Source organism: Hemiscyllium ocellatum, chromosome 6 (assembly GCF_020745735.1).
Source record: "Hemiscyllium ocellatum isolate sHemOce1 chromosome 6, sHemOce1.pat.X.cur, whole genome shotgun sequence".
Taxonomy (NCBI): domain Eukaryota; kingdom Metazoa; phylum Chordata; class Chondrichthyes; order Orectolobiformes; family Hemiscylliidae; genus Hemiscyllium; species Hemiscyllium ocellatum.
Genome location: NC_083406.1, coordinates 99759841 through 99773709, shown reverse-complemented (window position 1 = coordinate 99773709; position 13869 = coordinate 99759841). Strand labels below are relative to the sequence as shown.

Below are 13869 nucleotides of genomic sequence, written 5' to 3'. Positions count from 1 at the left end.
TCACTGGAACCAAAACGTTGAGTCTGTTTTCTCCCCACAGATGCTGCCAGACCTGCTGAGGTTTTCCAGTAATTTATGTATATTTTGTCAATGAGGACTTTTTTCTTCATTTAAAGAACAGTGAACCTGTGGAATTATCTCCCACAGAAAACTGTGGAAGTCAAGTCACAAATATGTTCAGAAAGAGATAGATGAATTTTTAGTTTTTAAAGGCATCAAGGGTTTGGAGAGAAAATGTGAACACGGCATTGAGATAGAGAATCAGCCACGATCATTTTGAATAGCAAAACAGGCTCAAAGAGGAAAATGGCCTATTCCTGCTCACATTTTCTACATTTCTCTGGAGAAGGATGGCGTAGTTGATTTTCTCAGAGGCTGCAGACAGGTCAAGAAGCTCGAGAGGGGATAGTTTACCTTTTTCAAAAGTCACATAGGAAGCCATTTGTGATGTCGATTGGATCCATTCAAGAACTGCAGTGGGGTGGAAATCTGATTGGAAGGAATTAAACTTAGAACACCAGGAACGATGAGTTGTAAGGCATGTTCAAGGATTTTGAAAAAGGGAAGGGAGGTTGGAGATATGACTGTAGTTTCAGAAGATGTTGACTTTTCTCAGGACAGGAGCAATGATTGCAGATTTAAAGGTGAGTGGAATAACACGTAAGGAGAACCATTTAAAAAAGACTGGCTAATTTGGGGACCAGGAAGCATGATTTTAGAAGTCAAAAGTTTGGCGGTATCTAGAAGACAAGAGGTGGATCCCGTTGACAAGTTTCGCTCAGCAAGGGAATATGAAGGAATTATAAGAAATAAACTGGAGAAGGGTGCATGTTCAGGGCCAAGGCATGAGGAGTTATAGAGGTTTCCCGTAATAGTATAAGACTTGGCCGAGGTTACTCCACCATTCAATGAGATCATGCCTGATCTAATAATTCTCAACTTCTCCATGACACTCAGTTCCCTTGTGATTTAAAAAAAAATCATTTAAGTACATTGATATCACTGGCTGAGTCAGTATTTATTCCCCATCCTTATTTGCTCTTGAGAAGGTGCTGTCTGGGCTACCTTCTTGAATCGCTAAAGTCCATGTGCTGTGGGTTGACCTACAATGCCCTTAGGGAGGGAATTCTAGGATTTTGACCCAGCAATAGTAACAGAGTGGCAATATATTTCCAGGTTAGGATGCTGAGCAGCTTGGAGGGAAACTTTCAACCCCTTGATATTCCCATGTATCTGCTGCCCTTGTTTTTCTTGATACAAGTGATCATGGATTTGGAAGGTGCTGTCTAAGGATCTTTGGAGAATTTCTGCAGTGCATCTTGTAGATAGGACATACTGCTGCTACTGAGGGAGGGAGCGGATGTGGTGTCAATCTAGTTGGCTGTTCTGCCCTGGATGGTGTCAAGCCTCTTGAGTATTGTTGGAGCTTCACCTATGCAGAAAGGTGGAGAGTATTCCATCACATTCCTGACTTATACCTGAAAAGATGGTGGGCAGGCTTTGGAGGGAAATTACTCACAGCAGGATTCCTAGTCTCTGACCTGCTCTTGTAACAACTGTATTTATATGGCTTAGTTTCTGATCAATAATAACCCCTCAGATGTTATTAGTGAGAGATTCAGTGAAGGTAACACTGTTGAATTTCAAAGGGTGGGGGTTAGATTGTCTCTTGTTGGAGATGGCCATTGCTTGACATTTCTGTGGTGCAAAAGTTATTGCCACTTGTCAGCCTAAGCCTGGATGTAGTCCAGGTTCTGTTACATTTACACATGGACTGCTTTAGTATTAACATTCATTCTGAATGTTGTGCGATTGTCTGAGAACTTCTGACTTTATGATGGAGGTCATTGATGAAGCAACTGAAGATGGTTGCTGAGGACCCTAAGGAACTCCTGCAGAGATGTCCTGGAGGTGAGATGACTGATCTCAAACCACAACCATCTTCCTATGTGTCAGGTATCATGCCACACTCTGTTAAATATAGTTTTGATGTCAAGGATTGTCACTCTCACCTCACCTTTGGAATTCAGCTCTATTATCCATGATTGAACCAAGGCTATAATAAAGTCAGGAGCTGAGTGGCCCTGGCCTGTTTCATTAATAATCTACTCATTAGTTGACAGTGAATTCCAGCAGATAAGAGCTGGGTGCAGTGATCTTTATCAATTGTAAACTTGTTGGTGCTTTACAGGCAAAACAGTTACCTTCTATTCCGAGAGGCAAATGCACCTTCTGTTTGTTTCATTTGGTTTGGTTTTAGTGTTTGTGAATAAAATCAATGTTTTTGAGGCAACTGAAGGCTACCCTGTTGGCGATGATACCACATTGAACAATGATGAGGTGAGGGGCCCCAGTGGGAATTGGTTAGAGTATCAGTGACAGTACAATATAAGATGGGATGGTGATTAAATATGGGTAAGCTGTATGAACTGGTGCTTCAACAACAATAGGTGTCAGAGTGTGCAGTTCTATGCAAGGAAGTGCTGGCTGTGCCATAAGAAGCATTGGTTTGCTGTGCTGTTACATTGATGGTGAAGAGCAACTCCAGATGGTCAATGTTTGACTAGGTGCACATCTGTGTTTCCATAATAGTGCCCGCACCATGGTGCAGAATGTCCCAGGATATCCTGGCAGAGTGAGTACTTCCAGCCACTGTGAGAGAACGAGGCTGGCACTGGATAAGGGGGCTCTTTAAAGGAATGATTCATGAGGCAAGTTTGGGGATGATAGCTTGAGAAAGCTTGTGAGGCCTCGCAGAGAGAAATCCTCCATGAAACTCATCAAAATGATGTTTTGCCAAGATGGGGTGAGATTCAGTGGAGAGCAGTTTTTGTGAGTCAGCCCGCTGTTTTTGTGCCTCATGCTACTCAATGACATTAGGTACTGGGAATGGGGAAGGTATTGAGGGTGGTGACTGGTACAATCCGATTTTTCTGAAACTCAATTTAATTTAGTGGAGTAAGGGTCATGGTGTCACAGACATAGATTAGCATAGGTCCAGCTTCTGGCAATAAATTACTATAGAGAGACGGATGCATGTTAACTAGCCAGTAAATGAATTTGTTTTCCCCTGCATGCTCCCAAGTGAACAATGGATATTCAGCACATAAAAATACTGTGTAAAGTCAGTTGTGTATATGAATGATTGCAAGCTATTTCTAGATAAACAACTTGTAATTATTCTCTAGTGTGGTCATCATTGTACATAGCAAATGATAGAGTCAAAATCTCTGCAGTAATGATTCTTAAGGCAAGATTCCCCCAATCCCCAAGCAATTTCATGACATGATTATTGCTGGAAAAGTGTTATCCTGCAGAAGCTTTTCATCTTGAACTCATCAGAATAGCACAAGAATGCAAATATACAAAGGGAACAACAATTTATACCACATGAGAAACAGGGTTATCAAATGGACTCTGAGGAGTTACCATGCAGAATGCACCAAGGAACAGTGTTCTCTAGTTTATTATTTGATTGAAAATACTCAATGTCTAAATAATAAGGAATTATAATTTCATGAGGAGGAATTTTAAACTCCTAACACGCATAGTGATCAACAAAAACAAGTGAAGGAGGTCAATTATCTCAGTCAAAAGATGGCTCTGCAGTTGCTCAGAGTTTTGTTTTTAAGTAACCAATGACACATTTCTGAAGCAAGTGAGATGTGAAGTTATGCCTCCAGGCTTAGAGGTAGAGACACTACCACTGCACCACAAGAACCCAGCTGCTCATGGTCATGTCTTAATGTCGATCAGTTTCAGCTGCTTCATCAATGCCCTTCACTCCATCATATGGTCACTTTGGGAATATTTGCTGATGATTGCATACTGTTCAGCACCTTTCACAAATCCTAAGATTCTGCAGCAGTCCATGTTCAAATGCAGCAAAACCTGGACAACTTCAAGGTTTGAGCTGATAAGTGCAACATTTTCTCTGTTGAACTGTCAGGCCTTCTCCAATAAAGAGAGAATCTAAACATTACCCTTCAACATTGAATGACATCACCATCGCAGAATCTCCTACAATAAACAATCCAGGAGTTACTTTGAGCAGAAACTGAACTGGGCTGGTGGTAAAAATATGTAGCTACAGAAGTAAGCACAGAAACTAGGAATCCTGCATTGCTTAACTCACCTTCTAACTCCTCAAGTCATGTTCACCACCTACAAGGCACAAGTCAAGAGTGTGATAGAATACTCTCCACTTCCGTGGAAGAGTTCAACTCCAATAACACTCAAAAAGCTCACCACCATTCAGGACAAAGCATCCTGGTTGACTGGCATCCCATTCACCCCACCTACGATGTTCACTCCCTTCACTGTTGAGGCTCAGTGGCAGTCTTGTGCGCTATATACAAGATGAACTGCAGTAAATTACCTAGGATCCTTTGACAGCACCTTCCAAACCTGGGAGCTCACTTTCCCAGAAGGCTAAGGGCAGAACCCCGAGGATTCCCCTTGTCCCTACACGCCTTGGACTGCAGCAGTTCAAGAAGATGCTCATCACCACCAACTCCAGTACAATTTGGGATGGGTAACAAATGCTCACTCAGCCAGCAACATCCACGTGAGCACTTCCTTATTTAATTGCTGATACAAAATGGGATAACATTTGCAGATAACTGACACAGATTTTTATTGTAAATAATATCAGGTTAACTGGGACAGATTTCAAACCCATTTCCTACATTTAAATAATGACAAGGGCAATTGACAAAATCACTTGCCCTAAGTACTTTAAGTTATTTGAAGTTCATTTTTAGCGATACATAAACATCTGCTATATCATAGTAATCGGACATATTCATTATTTTGCAAATATTCATTTGTGAACTACTGTTTGACAAAGGAAAAAAATGCATTTGTTAGAGATATAATCCAGACATGTGTGGCAGAAAGGTGAATAGAATAATGCATTAAATATGAATTAATACATTACAGTCAAGTGAGAGAGCTCTTCAAAGTGCTACATCTTGCATCAAATGATTGAATCTCAACTCTTTCAGTTGCTGTCACTGATGTGCTGTGCTAGACAACTGATGTGTAGACAAAGAAACTGACAGCTTGCCTTCACTCATTCTTCTCAGCCTTGAGTGAAATAATCTTCTGGAGCTACAGAAGGGTGATCCTTCCATTATTTCTGAGTGAAAAGAACAACCGAAGCCTGCAGTCTCTAGTGCTATTCTGACCCTGGATGATGCCAGCACATTGTCCCGTCTCTCCAGGAGTCTTGAACACAGTCTGACCAGGAAGATATGGGCTTTGTTGCTGTGTGATCTATTGGGGTCAAAGAGTCAGCAAGAAGCAGGACAAAAGGTGGTGTACACTTTTACCAAGGAAACAGAGACAAATAGTAACTGATGTAGGTCTCTGATGCTGTTCAAATGAATTCAAATCATTTGCTTGAGAAGCTCATGACATTTTTAGCCCCCTCAAAAACCTCCCAATTCTGGAAGCATATTTAATCGATAATTAGATATATACATATTATTGATTTAAAATTCCAAAAGGAATCCAAAAGTTAAGCAAGAATCTTTTTTTACAAAAATAGTCTGATCCTTTGACATTGAGGTTAGTTTTTCTCCCCAGGCTGAGAATGTAAATGCATGGTCCATTATGGAATGTCCCATATTCAATCCCCAGTCTACATGGAGAAAATTAATCAGTTTGACTGGTAATGGAAAAACAGCCATTAGTTTCTGCAACCTTACTACATCAGGGCAGGGATAAAATCAGAAATGGTTCTCACTCATAAGTGGAAGTTAATAACCCCCTACTGGGAAAAAAAAACAACTGCAAGGACACGGTCAAATCAAGAATAAACTTGTCTGCAAACTCCCACTATAGCTCAATAACCTGGCAGCACTGTGGCAGCATAGACTCAAAGAGGAAATGAAGACCTGTGAAATTCCAGCACAAGCAAGTACATTTATGAAAGAGAGCAGGGGTGCAGCCAGTTCAGATTCAATTAAAACCATGCCACTACATAAAGCCATGTAATACATGTAACAGTGCATGTTACTCTGCCATTGCTATTAAATATGCAAAGTTTCATATGGCAAGTTCTTACAAATTACATCTCATCTCTTGTTTGGTGTGTACTCACCTTTGAGCATTGTTTGTGATTTTGACACCAATTCAGGGATCCATTATTCTGCAAAAAAAGGGGAAAGCTATTAATATAACAACAGAATTTTATATTTGAATCATTTACATATCTTGCACGTACCTTCTATTTAAATTAGACTCCACAGTAAAAAAGAACTATTTCATTCAGATTAGTTTTTCGAAGATTATTGTAACAGTTCTGCATACTAGAGGTGGCCTATAGGTCCTGTCTGAATATGTTGCAAAAAATATTCACAATGCAGTACAAATGCATGCCTGCAAGTGTTCCTAAACATCACTGTGAGCACTTATCAAGAACAATTAGACGGGCAGGGCATGTCAGTTTGACGCTTGATGACCCCCCAATAGTCCAATTATGTGATTCCAGGAGTGAAGAAGTGGGGTAGGAGACAAGATTATTCTGTACCATGATCGTTTGGTGCAATTTTTCAACAAACATTTGCCCACAGCGCATACTCACTGAAGAGGATCAGCAAAGTTCCAAGTTTCAACTCATTAGATGGAATTTAATGTTTCCACCCCCAGCAATGTATTAGGAGGTGTTGGGATAGGTTAGCCGTTGGAACAATGGAAACCCTGTTGCCTTCCCGCCCCAGTTCAATAAAATCTGGGACAGGGGGGCTTGCAGGTGATCTTCCCCATTTGGTTGGTAATTCAAGCCCTTAAGTGAATGTGCAATTATTGGTAGGGCAAGGTGCTGCCAGGCAGGGATCCAAAGAAGCAAAGCCCTTTTTGAGTTTGCTTATAGACTTTTGGTGGGTCCCATGTTAAAAGAAGTTCAGTGCTTGATCGAGAGACCTGGCATCAGGAGTTGGCAAGTCCTACTAAGAGCCATATTCTGCCCTTATTCCAATTAACACTGGCCCCTTCTAAACCTACATTAAGGCTCCATCCTTTTGTTACACTCCCTCAGTCACCTATAGTCTGGGTCCCTGACTAGTGACTGCTCCCAGTAGTGTCTAGGATGGAAATGTAGTCTCAACCAATGTACCCTTTAATTTGCCTTTCCAGTGTAATCTATTCTATGAGGCACTGACAGTGGGCAGCTATCTTTTCACCAGTGTCACTAAAGTTACAGTATTGTACAAATTGTTGTCATCACAGCTTGAAATACGGTGTCAGGAGTGAAGCTGAGATCGAGTGTTGAAGAGCTGTTGAAAAAAAAGCACAACTACGGACAGACCGACACACAGAGGTACAAGCCACTGAAAAGGATTTGAGGAAGTACTAAGAAATAGCTGAAATACAGGATGAGGCACACTGACTGCAATTTTTCCCTTCCACATCCAGTCAAAATGGAAGATGAAATGAAGCAGAGCCATTAATTTTCTGCACGTCCCGCCTGAATTCTGAAATTGTGACAGGTCTGCTTAACAAGCCAGAGCAGCTTCGCATAGCTGCCCTCTTATCAATCTTGTCACTGCTGACAGGCTATTGTTTCAAAGTGTACATCACTCTAAGTCTTTCTGCAGAACAGAAAAAAATACAGCAGAAATTTTATAAAGCATGGATTTGAAGTCCACCTGAACATAATTTGTGAAAGTTGTGTTCAATATTCGGCCCCAAAGTGAAAAAGGGTCTGTTGATCAATATGTGACTTCATTAACTTACCTCACAGAAAACTGAGAATCTTTCTAATGAAAACATGACTAAATTAATAAACAATAGGTGCAGGAGTAGGCCATTCTGCCCTTCGAGCCTGCACCACCATTCAATATGATCATGGCTGATCATCCTTTATCAGTATCCTATTCCAGCCTTATCTCCATAACCCTTGATTCCACTATCCCTGAGAGCTCTATCCAACTCTTTCTTATATGAATCCAGAGACTGGGCCTCCACTGCCCTCTGGGGCAGAGCATTCCACACAGCCACCACTCTCTGGGTGAAGAAGTTTCTCCTCATCTCTGTCCTAAATGGTCTACCCCGTATTTTTAAGCTGTGTCCTCTGTCCTCTGGTTCGTCACTCACCCATCAGCGGAAACATGTTTCCTTCTTCCAGAGTGTCCAATCCTTTAATAATCTTATATGTCTCAATCAGATCCCCTCTCAGTCTTCTAAACTCAAGGGTATACAAGCCCAGTCATTAAAAACAAAAGTGTATTAGGCATAAGTGATCCACATGGAGAGCACGTCTACTGAGAAAGGAGAAAATTACTCTCAGGAAAGTCATCATCATGTGCAGAAATGCAAAGATTGTAAATCAGCTCAAACATATCTTTGACAGAACAGATTGTAATTTCAACTGGTTGTGAATTGCATATGCAGGGACTGATGGGAATAATGAACAACTGATGCATTAGAACTGTCATGCATATATTGTATATCTTGGGCAAGTCAAAATCCACAAGAGGAAGCATGCAATTTCTTTTAGACTTTTTGGGATAGAATTGCAATCTGTGTCAAAATGCCTTCTAGTGTGCCACAACCATGTGATTGTTAGCTCAGCTGGTTGGAGAACTAGATTGCAATGCACAGTAATGCCAGCAGTGTGGGTTTGATTGCTGCCCTAGTTGAGGTTACTATGAAGGGCACAACTTTTACCTTCTCCTGAGGTGTGGTGACCCTCATGTTAAACCACCATAGGCTCTCTAGTGAGAGTCTGGTAAGACAATGGTGACTCTACCTTTTATGATGAAGTACTGACTGGGGACTGCTATCTTGCAGCCAGTTTCAGTGAAGTCACAGTACTGTTAATTTCAAGGGCTCAAAATAAGTCAACAATGGAGAGCTGTTGACCTCTGATTGGAATTTCCATTCAGATTCATAAATCCCATAGAAAGCTTATGCTGATCCTTTAAATGCCTGATTGGCAATTCATTCTAATTAACCATTTCCCAAAAGAGGCAACAAGAGTCTCCCACCAGTTCCTCAACTGATGAGCAAGATACCCTACACAAACATTAAATTCTGCCGACATGTGCTCAGCAGAAGTGTGATGGAAAGTGGGACATTATAATTAGCCACAACATTCCTGCACTAGGCAAGAAAAAGTGAAATCAGCAAGTGCTGAAAGAGAAATAGCATCAAACAGGTGAAGGCAAAATTAGGTTTGGCAATAAACAGTCTAGCTACATTCAGCAGAGAGGAGGGAAAAGATTATTGCTCCTGATTGCTACTCAGTGATTTCTGACAGAATGTGAACACACACAGACACCAGATTAACAGGATTGGGCTTGACTATGATATCTGCCAGGAACAACTAGCTTATCAATGTGTACTGTTTCTGTCTCAATGACAGGTAGGTCCCAGAGAGCTGATCATACCCTTATAATAAGACATGAGTGAGCACCTTCAGGGGAGGCCAATAAAACTGGAGCTTCAGAAAAGACTACAGCAAGCTCATTTCTCTCTATCCCATTAAGCACTCTGAGGCAACATTGTAGTTTGCAGTATCTCCTTTTTATAATGCAGCACAACTAATTGCCCTCTCCTTTGGAATCATTACATAACAACAATACATAAGCAGTTATTTCAAATGCATCATTATGAAGATAGATCAGCACCATTTCATTTGGCAATGAAACAGACAAAATCAGAACATCAACAGCTCTGATTCAGAATGACGGTAACTGCCTTCTGAAAGACATTTTAATAACATCCTACTCAGGAAGGCATAAAACTATCAATCAATGAAGCTGGTGTGCACAGCTTCTCATAGAATATTTTCCATCCTTTTCTCACATATAATTTCTCCACAGAGCATTAAGTGATAATTCCTGCATAATTTTATGACCTAATTGGTGTCTCGGTGCTACAGGTATGTCACTCACACAGCTCCCCACCCACTAAGGTTTAGATGGCAGGAGAGTTGACTTAGAAATTCAGCATCCCTTATGGCAAGGGTTCCAAAACTAGGGGCAGAATCTTCCTGAGGCAGAGGCAGACGGACTAGAGGTGAGGAGGTAACTTAATTTGCTTGGCTAGTGGCAAGCCAGAACTCCATTTCCTTCTCACTTCTGCTGCAATTAAGTTCTGGGCAAATTTGACCTTCACATTTCACTGCCAATTCAGACCCTTAAGATGGTTAAGCATTAAGACAAGATAGAAAAGAGTCAGCTCCTCAACTGCTAAATCAATGTTGGCGTGTGGAGGTGATGGCATGGTGGTATTATCACTAGGCTATTAATCCAGAGAGACCCAGGAAATATTATGGGGCAGAAGGTGGAACTTGAAATGAATTAAAAACTTCGAATTAAGGGTATAATGAAACCATTGTCAATTGGTGGAAAAACCCAACTGGTTCACTAATGTCCTTTACAGAAAGTAATTGCTGTCCTCAACTGGTCTGGCCTAAATGTACTCCAGATCCATAGCAATATGGTTGACTCTTAACTATCCTCTGAGTAATAAACCTGGCCTGCATCCTGTGAATGGGTTAAACACAAAAAGCCATCTTGTCAGTTCCTATAGGGGAGGACTTACCTGTGATGATGGAGGGGCTTGACATTAACCCCCTCACCCCACATCTTCCAACAACAAAACTAACTTTCCTTTCTTTAAAAAAAGCACATATATCATCTTAAACCTCCTGGTGATGGTCGTGCTCCCAACAGCAGCATGGACTTATCAATCTATCACTGATGACTGTCTGCTGTTGGAGGATGTATTATTTTAATTTTGATGCACTTATACATACAAGGCAGTATAAGTGTTTGGATGGAAAGACCTTTATCAAAGATATCCATTTCATAGTAAAGGAGTATGAAACATATTGTGCCACAGAAATGGTTTTAATGTTGCCACTTCACACCACAATGCCCCGCCCCACGCACCACTCACCCAACCCCAATCAACTGACAGCTGTCAGAAGCTGTCCTCCATCTCTGGGTTAACATCATGTTAAGAACACTAAAATGGGTCCACAGGGAGAAAGGATTTGGAAGCATTGTTCCCTCTAGGCAACGATGCCCATGCATGGCAAACAACTTCCAGACCCTAATACTGTATTGTGATCATTGTGCACAAAAACATCGTGTAGCTTAGAAAGAAAACACTGTTTGGAAAGCACTGCACTCAGAGCTGTAACAAACTTTGATCCTCTTAACAACACAAGAATTAGGAGTGGGAATGGACCTCTTAGTTTCTCGAGCCTGTTCTGGCATGCAGTTAGATCGTGGCTGATATGATTTGTCCACATTCCTGCCTGCCTTCAATAACGTTACACCCTCATGCTTATAAATAATCAATTTACCTAAGCTCAACAATATTCAAACATCCTGCTTCCACTGCCTTTTGAAGAAACGAGTTCCAAAAGCTGTGAGAAGAATTTTTCCCCATCTCTGTCATAAAAACTAACTTTTTATTTTAAGGAGAGAGATTTAAAAAGACATGAGGGGCAAATATCTTACACAGAGGGTGATTCACGTGTGGAATGAACTTCCTGAGGAAGTGGTAAATGTGACCCCTTGTTCTAGATCTCCCTCAAGAGAAGACATCTTTTCCACATGCACCCTATCAGAACTCATCAGCATGAGATACACTATAATTAAGTCACCAGTTACTTTTTTTACGAGCATAGCCTCTCCAACCTTTCCTTACAAGATTGCCTACCCAGTCCGGGTTTTAGTCTTGTAACCTGTCACTGAGCTTCTTGCAACATATTTATGTCCTTAAATAAGTAAACCAATACTGTACAGTTTACCAGATGTCGTCTTACCAGTGCCCTGGTTTAACTGAAACATAACCTCCTTACCCTTAGCAGAATCTGTGGAGAGAAACAGAATAAATGTTTTAACTTCATGACCCTTCTTCAATATGGTCAATGGACTCAAAACATTGACTCTGCTTTCTCTCCACAGATGCTCTCAGATCTACTGAGTTTCTCCCTCAATTCTGTTTTTGTTTCAAATTTCTACATCTGCAGTTATTTATTTTATCTCCTTATTTTTGTAACAATAATGTTAGTCATAGACATAGAGTATACAGCACAGAAATAGACCCTTCGTTCCGAACAGTCCATGCCGTTCATAATCCCAAACTAAACTAGTCCCACTTACCTGCCTGTGACCCATATCCCTCCAAACCGTTCTTATTCATGTGCTTATCCAAATGTCTTTTAACTGCTGTAACTATATCCACATTCACATTTCCTCAGGAAGTTAATTCCACACGCAAATCACCCTCTGTGTAATATATTTACCCCTCATTTCTTTTTTAAATCTCTCTCTCCTTGCACCTTAAAAACGTGCCCCATAGTCTTGAAATCCCCTATCCTAGGGAAAAGACAATTGCCATTAACTGCCCTAGTTTCCCTAATTATTTGCTGTACGTGCATTCAAATCTTCTGTGACTCATGCACTAGGACATCCAGATCACTGGACATCTCAGAGCTCTGCAATCTCTCATCCTTTCGATAATCAGATTCTTTTTCATTCTTTCTGCCAAAATGGACAATTACACATTTTCCCACATGATGCTCCATTTTCCAGATCCTGAACATAGATACATTTATCTTTGTATTGTCAGCTGATTTAGCAACCATACCTCTGTCTCCTTCATCTATGTCATACATACATAGCTCAATTGGTTGGATGGCTAGTTTGTGATGCCAACAGTGCGGGTTATCATGAAGGAATCCTTCCCACCATCTCCCTGATGTGTGGGAACACTGCCAGTCATCTCTTTCTATTATGAGCAGCCCTATGACCTGGTAGACTATGGTGAATCTCACTTCACGTAAATTGTAAAAATTGAGGCCATACCTGCCAACCAGAAAATGATCTACACTTTGTTTCCTATTCTCGCCATGCCAATGTGTTGCCACATACCCCATGAGTTTTTATTTCCTGCAGTAACCTTGAATGTGGCACCTGTTCACTTCTACAAATCTAAATACAGTACATCTAACAGTCCCCTTTATCCACACCATATGTTCTTTCCTCAATGAACTCTAATACCATGGAGTTAAAAATGATTTATCTTTCATAAAGCCATGTTGACTCTGCCTGAACACCTTGAATTTTTCTAAATTTTCAGCTGTAAAGTACTCAATAATAGCTTGTAACATCTTCTTGATGATAAATATTAAATGTTAACTGGCCTGGAGATTGCTTCTTTCAATCTCCTGCATGTTTTGACAAAGGAATTACATTCACTGTCTTCCAGTCTAAAAGACGTTGTAGTGAAAGTATGCGATAAATGAAAATTTAGCAAATGTAACAATCTTTTAAAATTTCATTTAACAGCCTTATGAAGTAACAGCAATCAGTGAAATATTATGTTCCTTCCAATGCTTTAATTGAAACTTAAAATAGACTATCTTAATTTTCATCATTACAAGTGCAGAAAATTTCCAGTCACAAAATCTGAAAAGATAATATGGAATGAAGAAAGTCCAAAGATTCCTGAAACCATTTTGATGCGCATGTATAATTAATCCCATTCCAATTATCACATAACATCACATCAATAAGCATTTTTGTTCCAACTTAAGATCTTGCAATTGACAAGAACAAAAATGGTTAAAAAAAGAAAACCATTAGGGTCTCCTATAATAGGCCATTCCTGCCAAAATCACACAAGTCAAGGATGTTCAACATTTACAGACATCAGTGACATCGTCAAGGAAAGGGACTATTAATTACTTTGTACTAAACATGGCACTTGGGAAGTAAATCTCTGCCTCTTCCGATAACATACAGTACCCTAAAAGGCTCAAAGTCATTGATACTGGGCCAAATGTTATTAAAATGCCTACATCACAGCCAAAAGCAGGTGACATCCAACATTGTACAGTGG

The 13869-nt window shown here is 40.5% G+C and overlaps 1 protein-coding gene across 2 annotated transcripts in view; it reads right to left on the bottom strand.

Annotated features, from left to right (window-relative positions):
* The window catches only part of LOC132816834 (anosmin-1), a 213066-nt gene that overhangs the window by 175402 nt on the left and 23795 nt on the right, over positions 1-13869 (bottom strand). For both annotated transcript variants that reach the window (XM_060826808.1, XM_060826809.1), the window contains exon 2: positions 6107-6154. In XM_060826808.1, the coding sequence (XP_060682791.1) occupies positions 6107-6154 (48 nt within the window). The remainder of the gene's footprint in view (positions 1-6106; positions 6155-13869) is intronic.